The sequence below is a fragment of the Sphaeramia orbicularis genome, chromosome 7 (assembly GCF_902148855.1).
Source record: "Sphaeramia orbicularis chromosome 7, fSphaOr1.1, whole genome shotgun sequence".
Taxonomy (NCBI): Eukaryota; Metazoa; Chordata; class Actinopteri; order Kurtiformes; family Apogonidae; genus Sphaeramia; species Sphaeramia orbicularis.
In genome coordinates, this window is record NC_043963.1 from 23,921,320 (window position 1) to 23,938,856 (window position 17,537).

The window sequence follows — 17,537 nt, forward strand, 5'->3', positions numbered from 1 at the left end:
CTAGCAGCCTTCCTTGTGTTGAAAGAAAAACTCTCCACTAATATATAAGAATTGGGGCAGGGATTGTTTGGGAGGAGCTTCCTCAACAGTGAGTGACTTCGCGGTAAATAAAAGCGGTAATAAAACCATGACGATGAAAATAGTTGCTCTTGAACACACCCCGACTGCCTTTTGTCGTCATAGGTAGATGTCAGGGAACTGCCCAATCAGCGTGCGCTCAATTGGAGTAAAACCAATCACTGTCCTTTACGCAACTCTAACGACCATGCCCCTCGTCCAATCAGCAACGACGCTACTTGCGGGCCTGAATCCCTCTTCAACCTTCTGCTTTCTGGAGGGGCACCTTCAACCAGCTCCGCGGTGCACTGGCAGTGGCTTCCTAAGTTTTAAAGGATACTTGGAAATAATACTTGAACACAGACACAATGTCCTTTCTGAGTGTCAGCAGGTTAGCACCTAAACTTCTCAGTTCAAAGGTAAGCGGACGACAAACGGCCTCACCGTCAGTATCTCAGTCAAAGTTAACATGAAAGCTAACGCGACGCTAGCCGGCTAACGACGTAGCTAATGGCAAAGCTATTTAACGTTAGCTTAGCATTGCCAGGCACATTGTGAATTGTCGTGGCTAATTTAAAGGGCTTTGGAGAATAACCTACTTTAATCCTTGTACTGAGTTTATTTAAACATGTCATCTGTTTATTTTGTAAAAATCCTTGTTCTTAACGCGAATCTAACAAACCATTCTCTTTAACTTGGCCCGGTTATATTTCAGCCTGGGCATGTTTCTTTAACTAGTTGGTCACTGGACCGTGTTCACTTGTTTCTACTGTGTGAGTTCACCTGTAATGTTGATGCTGAACTTGCATATGTAATTTGTTTTTCTGACATTATCACACAATATGTCAGGTCTTACACTCAGCAACCACTTTGTTTCTTTGGCCACCTCCGTTGACCTTCAGGTTAAAATTTACAACAACTATTCATCGTCCCATCACTTAATATCCCTTAGAATATGTCAAACTTTTTCTTAATACTGGCTTCAAACTTGAAGACCTTGTGGATTAATATTGTATAAATACATGCAATTGATAGTGTAATTTTATCGAGTTTATCAGAGGATTAATTACCTAATTGTAATTCTAATTGGAATTGCATTACCCTTTACTATATTTATATAAAGCTTTGTTTATTCCAAGCAGTGTTAAAGAAACTCTCTTCTTTATGCTGACAGTATACTATAACCTACTGTCTTACTCTACTGACCTTTTGGCCTACACACTTAATGACCCATACCACAACATTTATCCCACCACTGAGAACGTTGTAATTGCATAACATAGTTCATGTTTCCACTAAGTAATGATTAGATTACTTCCTATCTTGACCTCTGTACAGACAACAGACAGGGGAGAAGTGTGTCCCAGGTTTCAGTATCTTAAATTAGGAATTTGTGCCCCTAACCTGTGTCACACTCACCCTTTCTCTCTTATCAGTTGTAATCTTTTGCTCAAGAGTTATAAGCAGGTTTGTTTGTAGCCATTACATAACAGTCTTTGGTCATAAAATTCTCAGTAATGTTTTTTAAATGACTGAAAATCATGGTGATACAAGTGTGGACGGTCTCTATCTGTTTTTTATGACCATAAATACAGATTTGTTTTGTAGTCTTATATTATGGAGCTTCTTTTGGCACTTGGTTGTGGTCTGGTGGAAAGCTGTAGCTTGAGCCTTTTTGCCAGGCAGGTGTTGGCTGGAAATGAATGAGAGAAACTTGTGCTCTATATATAAGACCCAGAGCTGTTACATAATCTCTCTGAGCAGTCTAGAGTGTGTACCGTGCATTAGCTTTTGTTTAAATGGGTCTTGCCCGTTCTTTGTCCACTCCCACTAGTTGTGGTGAAGGGGAGAATCCTAGTAGGACTTGAGCCAGCTGTCTGACTCACCTGCCTTTGACAAGAGAGTCCTGTTTCAGTGTCAAACAGCAGCCTGGCTACTCTTGTCAGTCTGCTTTCTTTTAACAAGATTACCAGCCTCCAGACACAGTCATAGCTTGAAACTGCCTCCTCTACGTTCCAGTATTTTTTCTAATCTCATGCATCTCCTTGCCTAGTCTCAGTTTCAGCAACAGTCTGAAGCTCAAGCACTATTAATTACAACTGTTTAATTTTTAACATTTTTTTTTCTCAAATTGTGCAAAGCAAAGTGCTTTGTTATTTGTTTTTTTCTTTTTATGAATCTCATGGTACAGGGATGGTAATCCATTCATAGGACTTAGTCATATATTGACAGTATTGCAATTTTATCTCCTGTCATGGCATTCCGGAGCTGTGATGAGTTTGAGACTTTGTAACTCACCCTACAATTTATCTATGTTTAATATCTGACTTGAAAGATACTAATTAACATGCTTAAGACTATAAAACATACAAGTCAAAAACATATCACATGATTAGGCTCACACTATTTTTCTTTTTTCCTTTCAAACAGCCACATTACTGATGCTGAAATTATGGAAGTGCATCAATCAATTCCATATATTGACATTGTAGACTGGTGGTGTGACATGTCCATATAATAGATAACATATTGTTTAATAGTGTTTATCTAACTCTGACCATCTTTGTGTCTCTGTCTGTAACTTGTAAATCTTCATTTTAGTAGATTTCTTTGGCTGAGTAATCTTCCATGTATCAATTAAAGATGAGCTAGGAATAGGATGGGGCAATATGTTGAAATAATTTTATTAATTTTTGTTTTGCTTTCTGAAATTCATGAAAAATTCCTAAATTGACATGGTTCCTCTAGAGATATTTCTTCTCAAAAACAATTTAAAAGGTAGCCTGATAGTTCTTTATAACATACAGTCTCATATAGGTTTAGTGAAAAGAAAAATCAGAAATTGTCTATAACATTGAAAATTGAGATGTCATTTTTTCGGCCATATCACCCAGCTTTACCTAGAAATGATCCACCCTCATAGATTTTTTTCCCCCCTTTTCTAATAATGTTTTTTTTGATACAATAACATTAACTTGGTGTGGACCAGTGGAAAAACAGGAAATATGACGCGTCAGTATATTAGTTGAACACATGATATGTTCATAGAAGAGTTGCCCTGAGGGTTTGGAATTCTACAACAGGAAGAGAAATGCATTACAGTAGGAAGAAACAAAGAAAAAAGTCTGCTTTCAATGCCAACTGTGTAATGCAGGCTACTCATATTCTCATCTCACTGCAAAAAGTTAAAAAGACTAACTGTAAAGTTTTCTGAACTTTCCGTGGACCTATATTGCTTGATTTTAGTGTCTGTTGACTAAATTCATGGAGGTTTTTTTTTTTTTTTTTTTTTTTTTTTTTTTAAACAAGAAGTTTTTATTCAAAATATTTTGTTCTCACCTATTCATGCCTGTTTAGAACTACTGCTTCAAGGTTGTCTATTGTCCTTGTCTTACTTACTTTCTGAAACTTATCATTTCTTTTCTCCTTCCACAGAATGCCACCTACTTACTTGTGGCTGCCAGAAATGCAAGCGCATCAACAGTAAGTAGACTTTGTTCACAACAAGGTGATCTTTTGGCCTCACATTTTAATGAGAAGTTTGTTTTGGACAACTTTTTTACTGTTTGCTCTCTTCAGTATAAAAAAAACATCTTCACCCTCTGGCTGCCTATGCTTTTTAAAGTTTATTTAATTACTTCCAGCTCACAATAAAGTGGAAAATATTATTTTAATACCTAGTATTTAGTCAAAGATATCAATTAAATGTTTTTGATTGTATAGAATCTGAAGGATGTTCTGGCAGACCTCATCCCTAAAGAACAGACCAGGATCAAGAACTTTAAACAGCAGTATGGCAAAACAAACATCGGACAGATTACTGTTGACATGGTGAGTAACTTTTCAACTGTTGTGCACAATGAACAATAGCTTCATATCATTTGTTAGAAGTAAACAACTATTGTAAACTCTATTAATTAAAAAAGTAAGCCATCGGTCATGATTGAGATTAGATGTTGCGTGTTAACCTTGGCCTAATCCTGCTTGGCCACCTGCCTAGCCTTATGCACTGTGTCAGGTGTCATTGTTTGGCTGTCTCTATCAGAAGCATTTCAGTGCCAGAGAAAAACAGCATAGTTGCTATATAGACTGTACATGCACAAACACACTGATTTCTGGCAACTTCTTTAGTGGAGAGCTTTACTTTCATATAACAAATAATCTTTCAGTTTTCCTTTTCATGTGTATGTAATTCTTATTATTATTCAAATGCATTTTGTTCTTCCTGTATATTCTGGAGCATATATTAATCAGCAGGTATTAAGTTTGTACAGTGAAATCCATAATCCCGGTGGTAAAAATTTCTCTTTCACTGCACTAAATCTGTTTACCTCTTCATTGTGCATCTTTTCATCCATAGGTTTATGGAGGTATGAGGGGCATGAAGGGGCTGGTGTATGAGACTTCTGTTTTGGATCCTGAGGAGGTCAGTATATTGTAGAGTGACACAAAATATCATTTACATATTGTACATATTCTTGTCTTGAATGGCCTGTGCCACATCTTCCAGGGTGCTTACCCTTGACTGCATCATAAAAAAAGAAATGTGCAAAAGCAGAATAATCTGTTTAATTATCTATACAAAGGTAATGCTGCAGTTATGCTTTTATGCCTTTGTTTATTCTGTGAACATAAATTTATATTACACATATTGTGGAGAATGTTACAATTTCCATTTGTTTATCTGGGATGTACAAACAAGCAAGTAGACTTGATTTCATTTGTGTATTGCAGTGGTTGCGTATATTTTTTGGCCACTAGTTCAACATTGGGCTATTTGTTGCTTGTTGGTATCCATTTCATCTGCTCTGCACATGGGAGTCATGTGAAATGCACTGCAAAAACATCACTGCCTAAACAGAGACTAATTGAAAAACTCTTCATTATAAGTGTAGATAATAAACAGATAGCAGAGAATAGGTTGTCATGTTCACACTCACATGTTTTGTATTTAAGGAAATTGAACTGTTTTCCACTTGTATAATTGCACACACTCTGGCCTTGTGAATGTGATTGGATTATCTGTGTAGCTTAATTTCAGCACTGTTGAAAGAGAAAATGTGTTGGATTAAACCAAATTTCTAACAGCACATTTAGTGCTTGGCTTAATGACGTTGAAGAAAGTATTTAAATTAGGATCTGTGGTTGTAAAAGCACAGGAAAAAATTACGCCACCAACAAACGCCACATTTATACCAGTGCTAATAATCAGATGTGTATGGATGTGACCTTGCCTTAAATGGGCCTTAAATATAAATTGCAGAAGCCTTGTCATGGGTAAGGTTTCTGATCCATCAGATCATCCAGTAGAAAGCACTTACTGACTCACAAGATGGACAGTCACAACAAGTTAAATTATCTGAGAAGGCTGGCTGTTCATAGGGTGCTACTGTGTGGAAGCATCTTTCTGGAAGGTTGGCTAGAATAACAAGATGATAGTTACCAGCAAGACTATCAAATGAATATGTTTACAGACTAACCCAAAGCAAGAATTAACATAGTTTAAGACAACTAAACTTTGATTTGCCACATTATTGTTTTTGATGCATTTTTTTATTGCTTTCACATGACTTACATGGTGGCAGAGTGGTGCTGTCATCATATCTGTTGTTGCATGTCTTTAAATTATTAATAGATTATCCAAAAATCACGGTAGAGCTGGAGGTCATATCAGTACTTAACACTCACTTGATGGACAACCTAACTTTGCGATTATCACGACTTGCGCATCATTATGTGTCTTTAATTGATTCCCTTTTACATACAGGGCATCCGTTTCCGAGGATACAGCATCCCAGAGTGTCAGCAGTTGCTTCCTAAAGCTGCAGGAGGTGAGGAGCCACTGCCTGAGGGTCTCTTCTGGCTGCTGGTCACAGGACAGGTGCCCACCGAGGAGCAGGTGAGAAGAGACGGTCATACACTGACTGTAATGAGGGAGGACGGTGAAGCTGTCACTGTGTTTTCAGTCCTCCCCCTTCCATTTTACAGGGTTGATGTCTCAGGCTCTACCTGTCATATTCTAACACGTCCTCCTCGGTTTGTTCCGTAATGTCAAATTTAACCAACCCTTCATTGTAATTGACACCTAAGTGACAAATGACAGGGAAAACTGATCGGTTAAAGCATCAGTGCGCAGTAGTTTCACGGTGTCACCTGCAAAAAATCCATAATTACCTTTCACCATATTGTAATTCATGGGGTCTGTAAGGAAGCTAGACTTCTGCACCTTCTGTTGATTTTCTTTACAAACTGTATAAAATCAACCCTGTGATCCAAGACTTTGTCCATAGGTTTTTTTTTAGGTAAGGGGATAAATGTGTTTATATTTAGTCTTGATATGGGCATATTTTTTCAAAATCTTGCTTTTTACCTGATTTCTGCTGCAGTTTTAAAGGAGGAAATCAGTCGTGCAGAGTGTCATGATTACATAGCTGCTGTGATGTGGAAAGTTGGATCACAAAATGAGTTTACAACTGTAATTGCAAAGATGGCAGAAGTAGCATTAGATATAATTGTGTGTGTAAACTTTACTTTGTATAAACTTTGTTTACAACCACAGAACCACGCAGTCTTGACCTTAAATGGTCTTTTTATTACTGCTGTTATCTCCTTTCCAGCTGATATGAGCTTAACCTCTTTGATAAGCTGCCTATTTTGCTGACAACAGTTTCAAGTCATAGCTTGCAGCATTACGCCCTACCTCTCCGATACTTTTCATTTTATTGATCATTTATTACTTGTAGAAGTCATTTAAGGTGATGAAATTTGTCCTTTTTGCCTGCTGTTGTACACTCACCAAAATACAGTCTCATATATATTCAGTGTCACTGTTTTTAGCACAGCTTTTCAGTAACTTGATGAGCTCAATAACGAATCAAAAGAAGAAACTGAAGGTTCACTTGCACATTTTCCTCTGTTCTTCAGGTGAGCTGGCTGTCCAAGGAATGGGCAAAGAGAGCTGCACTTCCCTCTCACGTAGTCACCATGTTGGATAATTTCCCCACAAACCTGCATCCCATGTCTCAGTTCAGTGCTGCTATCACAGCTTTGAACAGTGAGAGCAGCTTTGCACGGGCCTACTCTGAGGGTGTTCACAAATCCAAGTACTGGGAGGTGAGGTTTCCTCTGTCATAAATTTTGCTGTCATATAGTTTGACATATGTGATCCTCAGGTAATGAATAAGTGTTGATCTTTAGTGTAATTTCATAATATTTTTGCCCTGAATTTAACAAATGCATTATATTCATTAAAGTTAATTCATGCTTGTTCATTTATGTATCTCTGTTTTGTCTGTATACTTCGGTTCTCTTAGTTTGTCTATGAAGACTCTATGGATTTGATCGCTAAGCTGCCCTGCATTGCTGCCAAGATCTACCGCAACTTGTACCGTGAAGGCAGCAGCATCGGAGCCATCGACTCCAACCTGGACTGGTCCCATAATTTCACCAATATGCTCGGTTACAGTGATACCCAGTTCACTGAGTTAATGAGGCTCTACCTCACCATCCACAGGTGCTTTTTTTATGCTAGTGTCTGTCACTGTCAAAAACTGCCACTTGTGTTGATGGATATGTCATACCAGGGTAAAAAATCACTTCAGGCTGCTGAGCTAATGTGTCTTACATTTCAGTGACCATGAAGGAGGCAATGTCAGTGCCCACACCAGCCACCTGGTGGGTAGCGCCCTGTCAGATCCCTACCTGTCCTTCAGTGCCGCCATGAATGGTCTTGCCGGTCCTCTTCACGGCCTGGCCAATCAGGTTTGTGTTAAACAAGTTTTACATTTTTAACATTTAAAATGGCAAGAATACATTTAAGGAGTATCACGCAAATGGATCCGCTAACCTGAGAACATATACCCTTAAGGACAGTTTCATATACATTTCCTAAATAATACCTAAAATAACATTGAGCAGCTATTTTACAGTGTCTGCTTTATTGTTAAAGGATTACTGCAACTACTTGAATTTCAGTCGCACTTTTGAACATTTTGTTGGAGGAAAAATGTAATCACGGTGGAATCGATAACCACTAAATCAAACTTTGCAACCGGGTCAGAATTTCTTAGAACAAAAACATTTTTACAATGTGGTCTGAGCTAATAGGTTTTGAAAAAAAAGAAAAAAAAAAGAATAAAATCTTATTTCTAGGAGTAATATGTTAAGATTGCTTCCATTAACCTCGTCTACTTTCAATCAGTTCAAAGTGCAGCCAGATCTGACTGGGAATAGTTCATTTAGTGTTATGATTTGGCACTATATAAATAAAATTTTATTTGATAATTCGCTTGGTTGAATCATGAGCAAGAAGACACTAAAATGAGAATCTTGGGGTTTAAAGGCACAAAAATAATTAAACCACATATATGTTAAAACCAGTAGTCTCCTTTGTATGGGTGTTCTTTGCCTCAGGAAGGTCTTAAATTAACATAACAGAAAACATATATAGTTGTTGTATATACCATTTGAAATTTTTGTGTATCTCACAAATGTGTTTTTATTTCTACCTTGGGTCAAATAGGAGGTGCTGGTGTGGCTGACCGCCCTGCAGAAGGAGTTGGGTGGAGAGGTGTCTGATGAGAGGATGAGGGATTACATCTGGAATACGCTGAAGTCTGGAAGGGTAAATGCATGATTTTCATGGATTGCTTTGGAAATGTTAACACTTATGACTCAGTAATAGTGTCTGAAACCACTCTTAAACTGGTCTGTTTTCTTTAGGTGGTTCCAGGCTATGGCCACGCTGTCCTGAGGAAGACTGACCCACGTTACACCTGCCAGCGAGAGTTTGCCCTGAAGCACCTGCCCAATGACCCCATGTTCAAGATGGTTGCCCAGCTCTATAAGATTGTACCCAATGTGCTCCTGGAGCAGGGCAAAGCCAAGAACCCCTGGCCCAATGTGGATGCTCACAGTGGAGTACTGCTGCAGGTAAGACGTATATGGTGTTTTGTTTTTTTTTTTTTTTTTTTAAACATTCAGAGTTTAATAGGGGATAAACAGATACCGTTGCAGTCAGCCAAAGTCTTCACATATTAATTTCAGTTTAACATTTGAGTATAAATGCTGTATAATATTAAATCTGACACCTTGTGGGTTGCTCTCTGTCACTACATTTTCTTAATACAATGTCCTGCCAAAGAAAAGTCTGTTAGCAAATATGCAACAAGTACTTACACCCTAACTGATGCTGTGAGTGGCTTCTCATTTGTTAAACAATCGATCAAGTTGGTGGGATGAATAAAGGTTATGTGGTCTGAGTCCACATTGACCGTGTTTCGGTGTTGCTTCAGTTGTTCAGTTCTCAGTTTAACAACATTACATATCCAAAAAAACACAGAAATAAATGTTGTGACATTCATAATCTTATCTAAATGATACCACAGTAAATTCATGCCATAATCAAAGCTTAAGGGTAAATATAGATTGGGAACTTTTGTTATTGCTACACTGTGTGCATACACTGTTGGTAATAGCTCACATAACTCACCACTCAGGGCCTGGACTTGAAGCACAAGGAGTAGTGGCATATGTTTTGTGTATTATTATTATTATCCAACTGACATACAATGCAGTGGGAGAGAGCAATCAGCATGTCTGTCTGTCATTATTTTGTTTCTGGAGCCTAACAGGGAAAACCAGGCAACATTTTTCCACCAGACTTTCTACAGTTTGTTAGTGGAGATTTCTACCATTGGGTCTGACATCCATCGGTGTTGTCTGTCACAGCCATTAGTTCTGTGTTCATTACAGGAGCAGAACTAGACAACAATTCAGTATTTTTCCAGTAAGCTACTCTTCTCCACTGCTGTCATTTGACTGCTCAATGAAACATCACTAAGAAGTACTATTTTTTGATTTAGTGGGAGGATATGCATGACTGATGTGTTTTTTTTTTTTTTTTTAATGAAGGAAGAAAACGTACAGCCAAGTGTCAAGGCTTTTCTATATAAACCCTCAGGCTTTACTTTGTATTTACCTGTGTCAAATTCAGGTGTTTGGTCTATAAATGTTAGGAAATTGATTTCTGACTGAGCTAGCCTCTGGTTTCATGGTAGTTCTGTAGATCAGTGATTTAATTTAAGCAGGTAACTAGCAGTTTTACTCTGTTTTTTTTTTTTTTTTGCAGTTTTCTCTTTCTCCTGTCAGTCCTGGCTGGGGTGGTTCTTGCTTTCCATCTTAAACCTAACCTGTTTTTTTTTTTTTTCTTTGTGCAGTACTATGGAATGACCGAGATGAACTACTACACTGTGCTGTTCGGAGTGTCCCGAGCCCTGGGTGTACTAGCTCAGCTGGTGTGGAGTAGAGCCCTGGGCTTCCCCTGGAGCGTCCCAAGTCCATGAGCACAGATGGACTGATGACATTGGTGGGAGCCAAGTCGGGCTGAAGAACAGCTTACAGGAGTCGGGGGTTAGTGTAAAGGGTGGGAGGAGGTGGAAATATCAAAAGGCAGACATAGGTTGACCCCCTGTTATTTCCAACTCCAGGGAAATGGGATTCAAAGAGACAGTACGCTTTTAATGTCAGTTCACAAAAAATGGCCTTTTCGATTGTTACACCATTTAGATTTAAGTGTGTTTATTAACCAGCATCAAGTTTTCTCCGTCATGACTCCATGTTTGGAATGTGTGAGGTGAAAAAACTTAACATACATTTAACCCCTAAGTAGGCTCAAAATATGTACCGACTATTCGTCTGCTAGCATCACTCAGATCCCCTCAGACATTTGTGCAGTGCCGTGTGTCTTCTGTTGGCACTGGTCTGAGCTATGAAAAGACAGTGACGTTCAAAGGGAAATGCGGGGGTAAATTAACTTCCGCTGTATTTGTTCAAAGATTTGAGGTTAAACAAGTGATTCAGCCTTTGCTGCTTTTGGCTACAGCAGTGATTTTTGTTCTAGATGAAATCCCGAAGCAAATTATATTTCCCCCCAGTTAAGATTCTCAGTTTGGGTTTTTTTTTTCTATGCAAATGTCCCCAGATTCTTCCCACCCACACTTCACTCCCATTATGACACTCCAGTTAAATTTAAAAAAAAAAGAAGGCCCTCATGAGTAAAATTAGCAAAATGTTCAAGATATGGGCTTAAATCAGTTAAAAGATACTGCCCCTTTAAATCTTCGGTCTAACCATTTGCCTCAACTTGTAGATTTTGTTCTTTTTAATTGTAACCTGCTTTTCCCTCTATGATCAAAGTAACTGTCTTATTGAAATCAAAATAAGGATCCTCTCTTTTTCTTCGACATGCTTATTTATTTTTTTAATAGATCTTTAATGAGTCTTTGCTCAAAGGGGCATCTAAATGGTAGAATGAAACAATAGACTGGTGTACAGTAACAAAACTAAAGAGTAGAGTAAAGGGGTTGTAATCTGCAGCGTGTAGGAAATCCTTAAGAGCAAGCTTGAATAAAAAAGGTGGGGGAAGGGGAGGTAGGCTTTGTTGAAGTCCTGCTTTAGTTGAGTGTTTTTTTTTTTGTTTTTGTTTATCCCCACAGGAGAGCGCTTTAAACATCAACTACTCCAAAATGAGCACTTGCTTGATTGGATTTCCTGATTATAGCAGTAGAAACCCCAGGTTGATTGTGTCCCCTTTTAACATAAGCTTTTGGTGTTGAATATGTATAAAACTATAATCTCTGGGTTCTCATTTTGTGGTTTTATTTATACTTTGTGTACATAGGTATATATATGTATAGCTTGAATGTATGAGCTCTGTGCGACCATTTGCTTGTAATAAGAACCACAATGATTACCATAGTTTACCACCATAGTCTAATGTCCAGTCCCACTGTGATGTTCAGTCCCACTGGTCACTGAAAATGAACAAACGACTGCAGCTATCTTGTATATACACTATTTTTTTTTTGCCTAGCTCAGTGGGCTTAGCCGGTGCTGTTTTTCAGGTGTTCACTTGAATGTTTCAAGCTTGCCTCTTAAGTACAGCTTCACCTGCTGCTCCTGGTTTGTCAGCACTCCTTTTGTGTTAACTTAGATCATGCATCTTTTTTTTCTTTTCCATCTGTATTCACATAGCCAGTGGTTCAGATCAAAATGTGTAAACCTCTTTTTTGCCGCCACCTTCTGTTGTGTTTGCTCATTGTAGTGTTCTTTCATGTAGTTGGTTGCTCAAGAGTCAGGTTTATTTTGATCATAGAGGAACAACAAGGTTGTACATGATAACTGGGAGAATTCATTGCAGATGGACTCATCAGACAGACACTTTGGGGGATGGGGCTGGATGGGTCAAACGAGCAGGAAAAGCTTAAAGAGCAAATATTGGAAAACCTAACAAAAAAAGAAAAATAATAAAGGTTTTTATTAACATATGCGTCTTGTGTCCTTTCATAAAACGTGTCAGACTGTAAGATGTTGCATTCACAAAAAACAGTAAAAATACACAACCACGGAGTGAGAGCAGTGCTGTGTGCACTTTGATGATGGTTGGTGTCTTCCTTTGACATTTATGTTAATTCCTGTCATGCCTGTACTGTCACGATCACAAGCATTGCTCCTACACTTAAAATACTTAATAGCGTCCTCAAATACACCACATTTCCAGTAATCACTTACAAATTACACTGTACCATCCTCTTGTACACGATAAATATGAATTTTACATAATACAAGCAATTGACATGATTTTAAAAAAAAGAGATACCCCCCTGTTCTATCCTGCTGTTATTAATAACTGGCCCACATACCATCACCCAACTCTGGTTTCTTATGGGTCAGCTGCCTTCGGGAAGCTCTGTCCAACCTGCCACTGTACTGTGGCATAAAAACTCACCTCAACAACTCAACAAACTGACGCCTATATGTGTATATTTGTCCTAAGGACAGCTGCTGTAATTAAAAAAAATGAGAGGATCACTGAAGTCTTGAGAAAAAAAATCCAGTTCATCTGTGAATGAGTGACATGAAAACAGCACATTTTAAGTTTTTTATTTTAAATAACACTCTGAAACACACCCACAATATTTACAGTACAAGAGTCATTTAGCCAGCAACAGAAAAAGTGATCAGACTGTAAAATAAAGGCAGTTGTTTTCTACTTGTGCAACTGTCAGTGAGTCATTTCTCCAACCTTGTTAGAATAAAAACCAGTTGTATACCTGAATGCAGAGGCAGAAATGTACAGCAGGGATGGAAGGCTGATGTGATCATAGAATACTTTTAAATACTGCCCTCTGAAAACATATCTGTATTATATCTGCTGTAGAGAAATAGCACCCAGCAACCCCCCCCCCCCCCCCCCCCCCCCAAAAAAAAAAAGGATACTTAAGGTTTAGAGATGCATCTTATGCTGCAAAACCAACATTTTTCTCTTTATTATGGCTTATGAACACTCAAAATGGCATTAAATATTCTGCTGCTAAAATGTTATGTGCAATTCACAAATTAATTTATTGCACATTCCTCATGCACTTGTATTTATCCTTTTATGTGTTTTTATTTCAAATCATTTTATACTAAACCACATCAACTTTAAAAATCCCAAAAGTTGTTTTTAAGTATACGACTTGAATTGTTTTGACATAATGATTTGCCCCCGAGGCAGGTGTACACATTTGTTTTTCGGGTGACCTTTGGCAGCAAAAATGATTAGATTCATCTAAAAGTCACTAGTACAATCAGTTAACAGTATGATATGAAATATACTGTTCATATAACAGATGTGAAATATGAATCTGAAAATATCATCATGCCCAAACAATGCAATGGGTAAAATGTGAAAACCTGTTTGTTACATTTATACATCCATGCATCAATAATAAAGTTACAATAACAAAAGAAAATTTAACTAAAACTAAGCATGAAACTCACGATGATAAATGATAATGTTTTATTCTACAGCCCACCAGTGTATAGTTTTACTAAGAAGGTGCAAGTCAGACAAGTAACATCCTCCTGATGTTCTTCTGAAGATAAGACAAAATAAAACCAGCAGAGGTGAACACATTTCACTTGAATAAATAATTGAATTGTTACCTCCAGTAACAACTCTAGATTTTATCTTAATTCTTCTAAAATTACAAAATAGGGCGTTTGTTTGAGTTACAAGATTGTGGACTTGGTAGAGGTGTGTGCTCATAATCAATTCACAGGATGCCAAGTTATTTCACTTTATTTTAGATTTCAAAGATATCAAAAACACCTTTCAACCGTTACGTGAAGCAGCTTTGTAGAAAATGAAAACCCATGCTAATACTTTAATTTTAAAAATATAATAAAACTAACCACTTTTAGAATTTCAGGTGCTCTTAGTTGTGCAAAACTACATCACATTCCCTCGCTTCTGTTAATCACTTGATAGTTCCTGGAGCTGGGCTGTAAAATAAGGCATTATTGAGTTGGCTGGCCTAAAACAAAATCCAGCAATCCACAGCATAACAGCCAAGTTAAAGCTTCATTCCCCAAACTCCAAATCATTCGAGGCCACTGCTAACATAACATGACTTTTTTCCCCTTGGAAAATGTTTGACTATATTGTCTCCCAACTGAGACAGCTCATCTTAACACATGGCACATGTAATCCCAATAAAACATTACTCTGCAGATAACCGCTGCTGAATAAATTAAAAATTTTATTTTTCACCAACTTTGCAAAAGATGAAAATTTCCCTTTGAAATAAGAGTAATGGCAAAGAAAAAGCTTTTCTAAATGATCTGTGCTGAGGTGTAATGAAAAGTTGATCACACTGTAACTTAAATAAAATATGATGTAGCAGTCTGACAATAACGTTAAGGGACCGGTGTGTAACATTTAGAAAACTTTATTTACAATGGAATAATTAGATCTGCATTAAACTATGATCATCTGTAACAACAATGTTTAGCTGGTTCCAATCTGGAACATCACTTCTAGACGCCACTAAATCCTACAGACCAGTCCTTTAAAGTCACCGTATGTGACCTGTTCCCAGTCAAGAGCAAAAATAAGCATCAATGGGTGTCTTGTACAAAAATAAGAGTGATTTTTTTTTTTTTTTTTTTTTTGCAGTTGTTGTGCAGCTCATTTACTGTAAAATCATAGTTGACTATTACTGATAACACCATGCAGTAGTCATTCGCTGTTTAGTTTACATTAGTACAGCTTGTAACTGCCATAGAGCAAGGGCTCCTTTTGCCAAACAAGGATCCCTTTAGTGGAGGTAGCGAAAAAAAAAAACTGACAAACTAAACAAAAACAAGGGCCATGAACAGGAATTTGACAAGGCAGGAATAAATCCACCATAATGCTAACAACAGCTGAATGTTTTACATCTTCAGGAGCAGCGATGAGACCTATTAATAAATAGATGGAGACTTGAAATGAAAAACAGAGAAGTAGCATCATGCAGGTTGGTGAAAAATAAAGGGAATAACTGTTGGTACGGTTTTAAGGCCTAATGAGGACGTACAGCTGCGCAGCTCACGTCTGATGCACCTCATGAAACATAAGCTCTCGTGGAATACGAGTTTCTGGACCATACAGCTTGCCGGCTCGCCGCTCAAACGCAGCAACATTCTGCTTCACAACCTCATCGAAGAACATGGTGGCTAACTGGGAATGCAGCAAAGAGCGGAACTCAAAGGATATCTGTCAGAAACACAAAAATAACAGTCCTCTCAATATATACCAAGGACAATGGATTATAATTGTCATCAAGGATATGGAATAAAACACAAAACAAAGGGTGATGTAATCTGAATAAATCAAAACAGGTACTTACAGAAAAGTCTACTGTACAGGTACGAGGGTAACCTGGAATGCCAGGACTGAAGCGCCATATCGTCTCTAGGTGATTGAACAACTTTCCATCTGTACACACAGCCTAAAAACCACCATAAAAAAATACCATGGAATTAAAACAGCTCTGGTATGTAGTAGGACAGTCAAAGATCTTATTATTCACAGGATTGGTAGATATAGGGAAACTGATTGCACTTACTTTGACTAAATGAGGCCGGACACTAGTGATCATAGATGTGTATCGTTCCACCACTGGAGGGAAACCCACTTCAAGCTGGGCTTTAGAGTGACCTGCTCTTTTCATAATGGTCTGGGACTTCTTACACCATGGCACAAAATGCTTGTAATCATCAACATTGGCCACCACATCGTACATCTCCTGCATAGAATACCTAAGAAAGACAGCAGTAATTAAAGTGAAGAAATCAAAATAGCCTTATATCAATGTAATTTAACAGATACTCTGAGTGGTTCATGCAAGAAAATTACCCAAGTATCCTACGCTCGGAGTACTCCTTCCTTTTGTTGGTAAGGCTGATGAAGTTTCTGCTTTGGGGAACAGTGGTCATTGTGTCCCACTCTTGAAGGCAAAGCACTCTGGGAGTTCTTGTCATTAAAATGCCACATGATGACAAGTGCCTAAAAAAACAAGAGTAAATTTCCCGTGAACCATTTTCTGGAAAGAATACAACCAGTCAGAGGGACAATCTACGACAAATACACCACAATGCATTGCAGTTTCCAGCAGTTGGGTCATTGAGAACAGGCAGCATGCTAAAGCAGGTGGGCACAGAAAGCCTGTGTGTTGGGAGGTTGCTGGTATTTTCTCAGTTGGCCTTTTTACATGAATAGAAAAAACACTGTAACTTGACACGCTTGTTAAACTTAGCAATTGGTTTGACTTGTGCACCCTGGTCTACTGTGCTGTGGCCACACTTTATTATCACCTGGAATGTAAACTTTATTTAATGATGGATTCAGTGTGACAATAAGGGTCCTAGTGTGAACATGACTACTTTGTACAATATGAAGTAAGAATAAGACAGTGTCAGTCACTATGAAATACAGTGTCTCACCTGATGTTTTGTCTCACACATCCTCTTTGCAAAACTGTGCGACTGGAGCGAGGAGACCCCACAGTGGCAATCTGGAGAAAGTCACTGAATGTCCGCACACCCATGGGTAACCTCCGGGCACTAGCCGCGGCTGCCATCAAACCAGTCACTGAGGTCAAGGAAGGGAGATCCTGACTTTATGGAGCCGAGCCCGGATCAGGTCCAAGACACAGGGGGGTTCCGGACCCAGTCCAAACCACTGTATCAGTCCGGCTGCTCTATCAGTTGACACGTAACGTTTACAAAGACTCTGAAGGGAAAATACCATTCACTAGTTGGTTGATAACTCTTCCTTTGACGGCTTCTCCTCTCGATTTCTGCGTTGACGCGCCGTAACTAATGGCAGCTGACGTACAGCGGTTAGACGCTAACGTTAGCCACCTAGCAAAGGTTCATAACGAGTCCGAACAAACACGACCTACAGCCGCGTTCCCACTTTTTCAGCAAACTTCGAGTTACTCCTCATTTCAGACAACAATTCTGCTACAAAGTTGACGACATATTGTAGTTATTGGTGTAAAATTTGGTCAAGTACCGAACAACTACAGACGACCTTCTGCTGCTGCTAAATAAAACGCCGGTGGTACAAAGTGTTCCTGCCTTCTGCACCTTGGTCTTCGGTTCAGCTGCAG

At 38.4% G+C, this 17,537-nt stretch overlaps 2 protein-coding genes across 2 annotated transcripts; one reads left to right on the plus strand and one right to left on the minus strand.

The window, feature by feature from the left end:
* Positions 1–297: 297 nt before the first annotated feature.
* On the plus strand, positions 298–12,382 carry cs (citrate synthase). Its single transcript, XM_030137928.1, is given in 12 exon segments — positions 298–476; positions 3,493–3,540; positions 3,781–3,888; positions 4,418–4,483; positions 5,825–5,956; positions 6,982–7,170; positions 7,371–7,570; positions 7,689–7,818; positions 8,579–8,680; positions 8,779–8,988; positions 10,275–10,377; positions 10,380–12,382. Coding segments are annotated over 12 exon segments (1,404 nt in total). The 5' UTR covers positions 298–425; the 3' UTR covers positions 10,445–12,382.
* Positions 12,383–12,984: 602 nt separating this feature from the next.
* Positions 12,985–17,514, minus strand: coq10a (coenzyme Q10A). The gene is made up of 5 exons (XM_030137929.1): positions 16,867–17,514; positions 16,280–16,429; positions 15,990–16,182; positions 15,771–15,872; positions 12,985–15,637 (listed from the first exon to the last, which is right to left on the minus strand). The coding sequence occupies exons 1-5, from the start codon at positions 17,001–17,003 to the stop codon at positions 15,470–15,472; spliced, it is 750 nt and encodes a 249-aa protein (XP_029993789.1). The 5' UTR covers positions 17,004–17,514; the 3' UTR covers positions 12,985–15,469.
* Between the last annotated feature and the right edge of the window lie 23 nt (positions 17,515–17,537).

Bases quoted from the DNA above. Each gene is read 5' to 3' on its own strand.
- coq10a (XM_030137929.1), bottom strand. From the start codon at position 17,003: ATGGCAGCCGCGGCTAGTGCCCGGAGGTTACCCATGGGTGTGCGGACA. The intron at 16,183-16,279 runs GTAATTTTCTTG...TGTCTTTCTTAG, and splicing joins TCCGAGCGTAGGATACTTGG to GTATTCTATGCAGGAGATGT. The intron at 15,638-15,770 runs GTAAGTACCTGT...TGTTTCTGACAG, and splicing joins CCTGTACAGTAGACTTTTCT to ATATCCTTTGAGTTCCGCTC.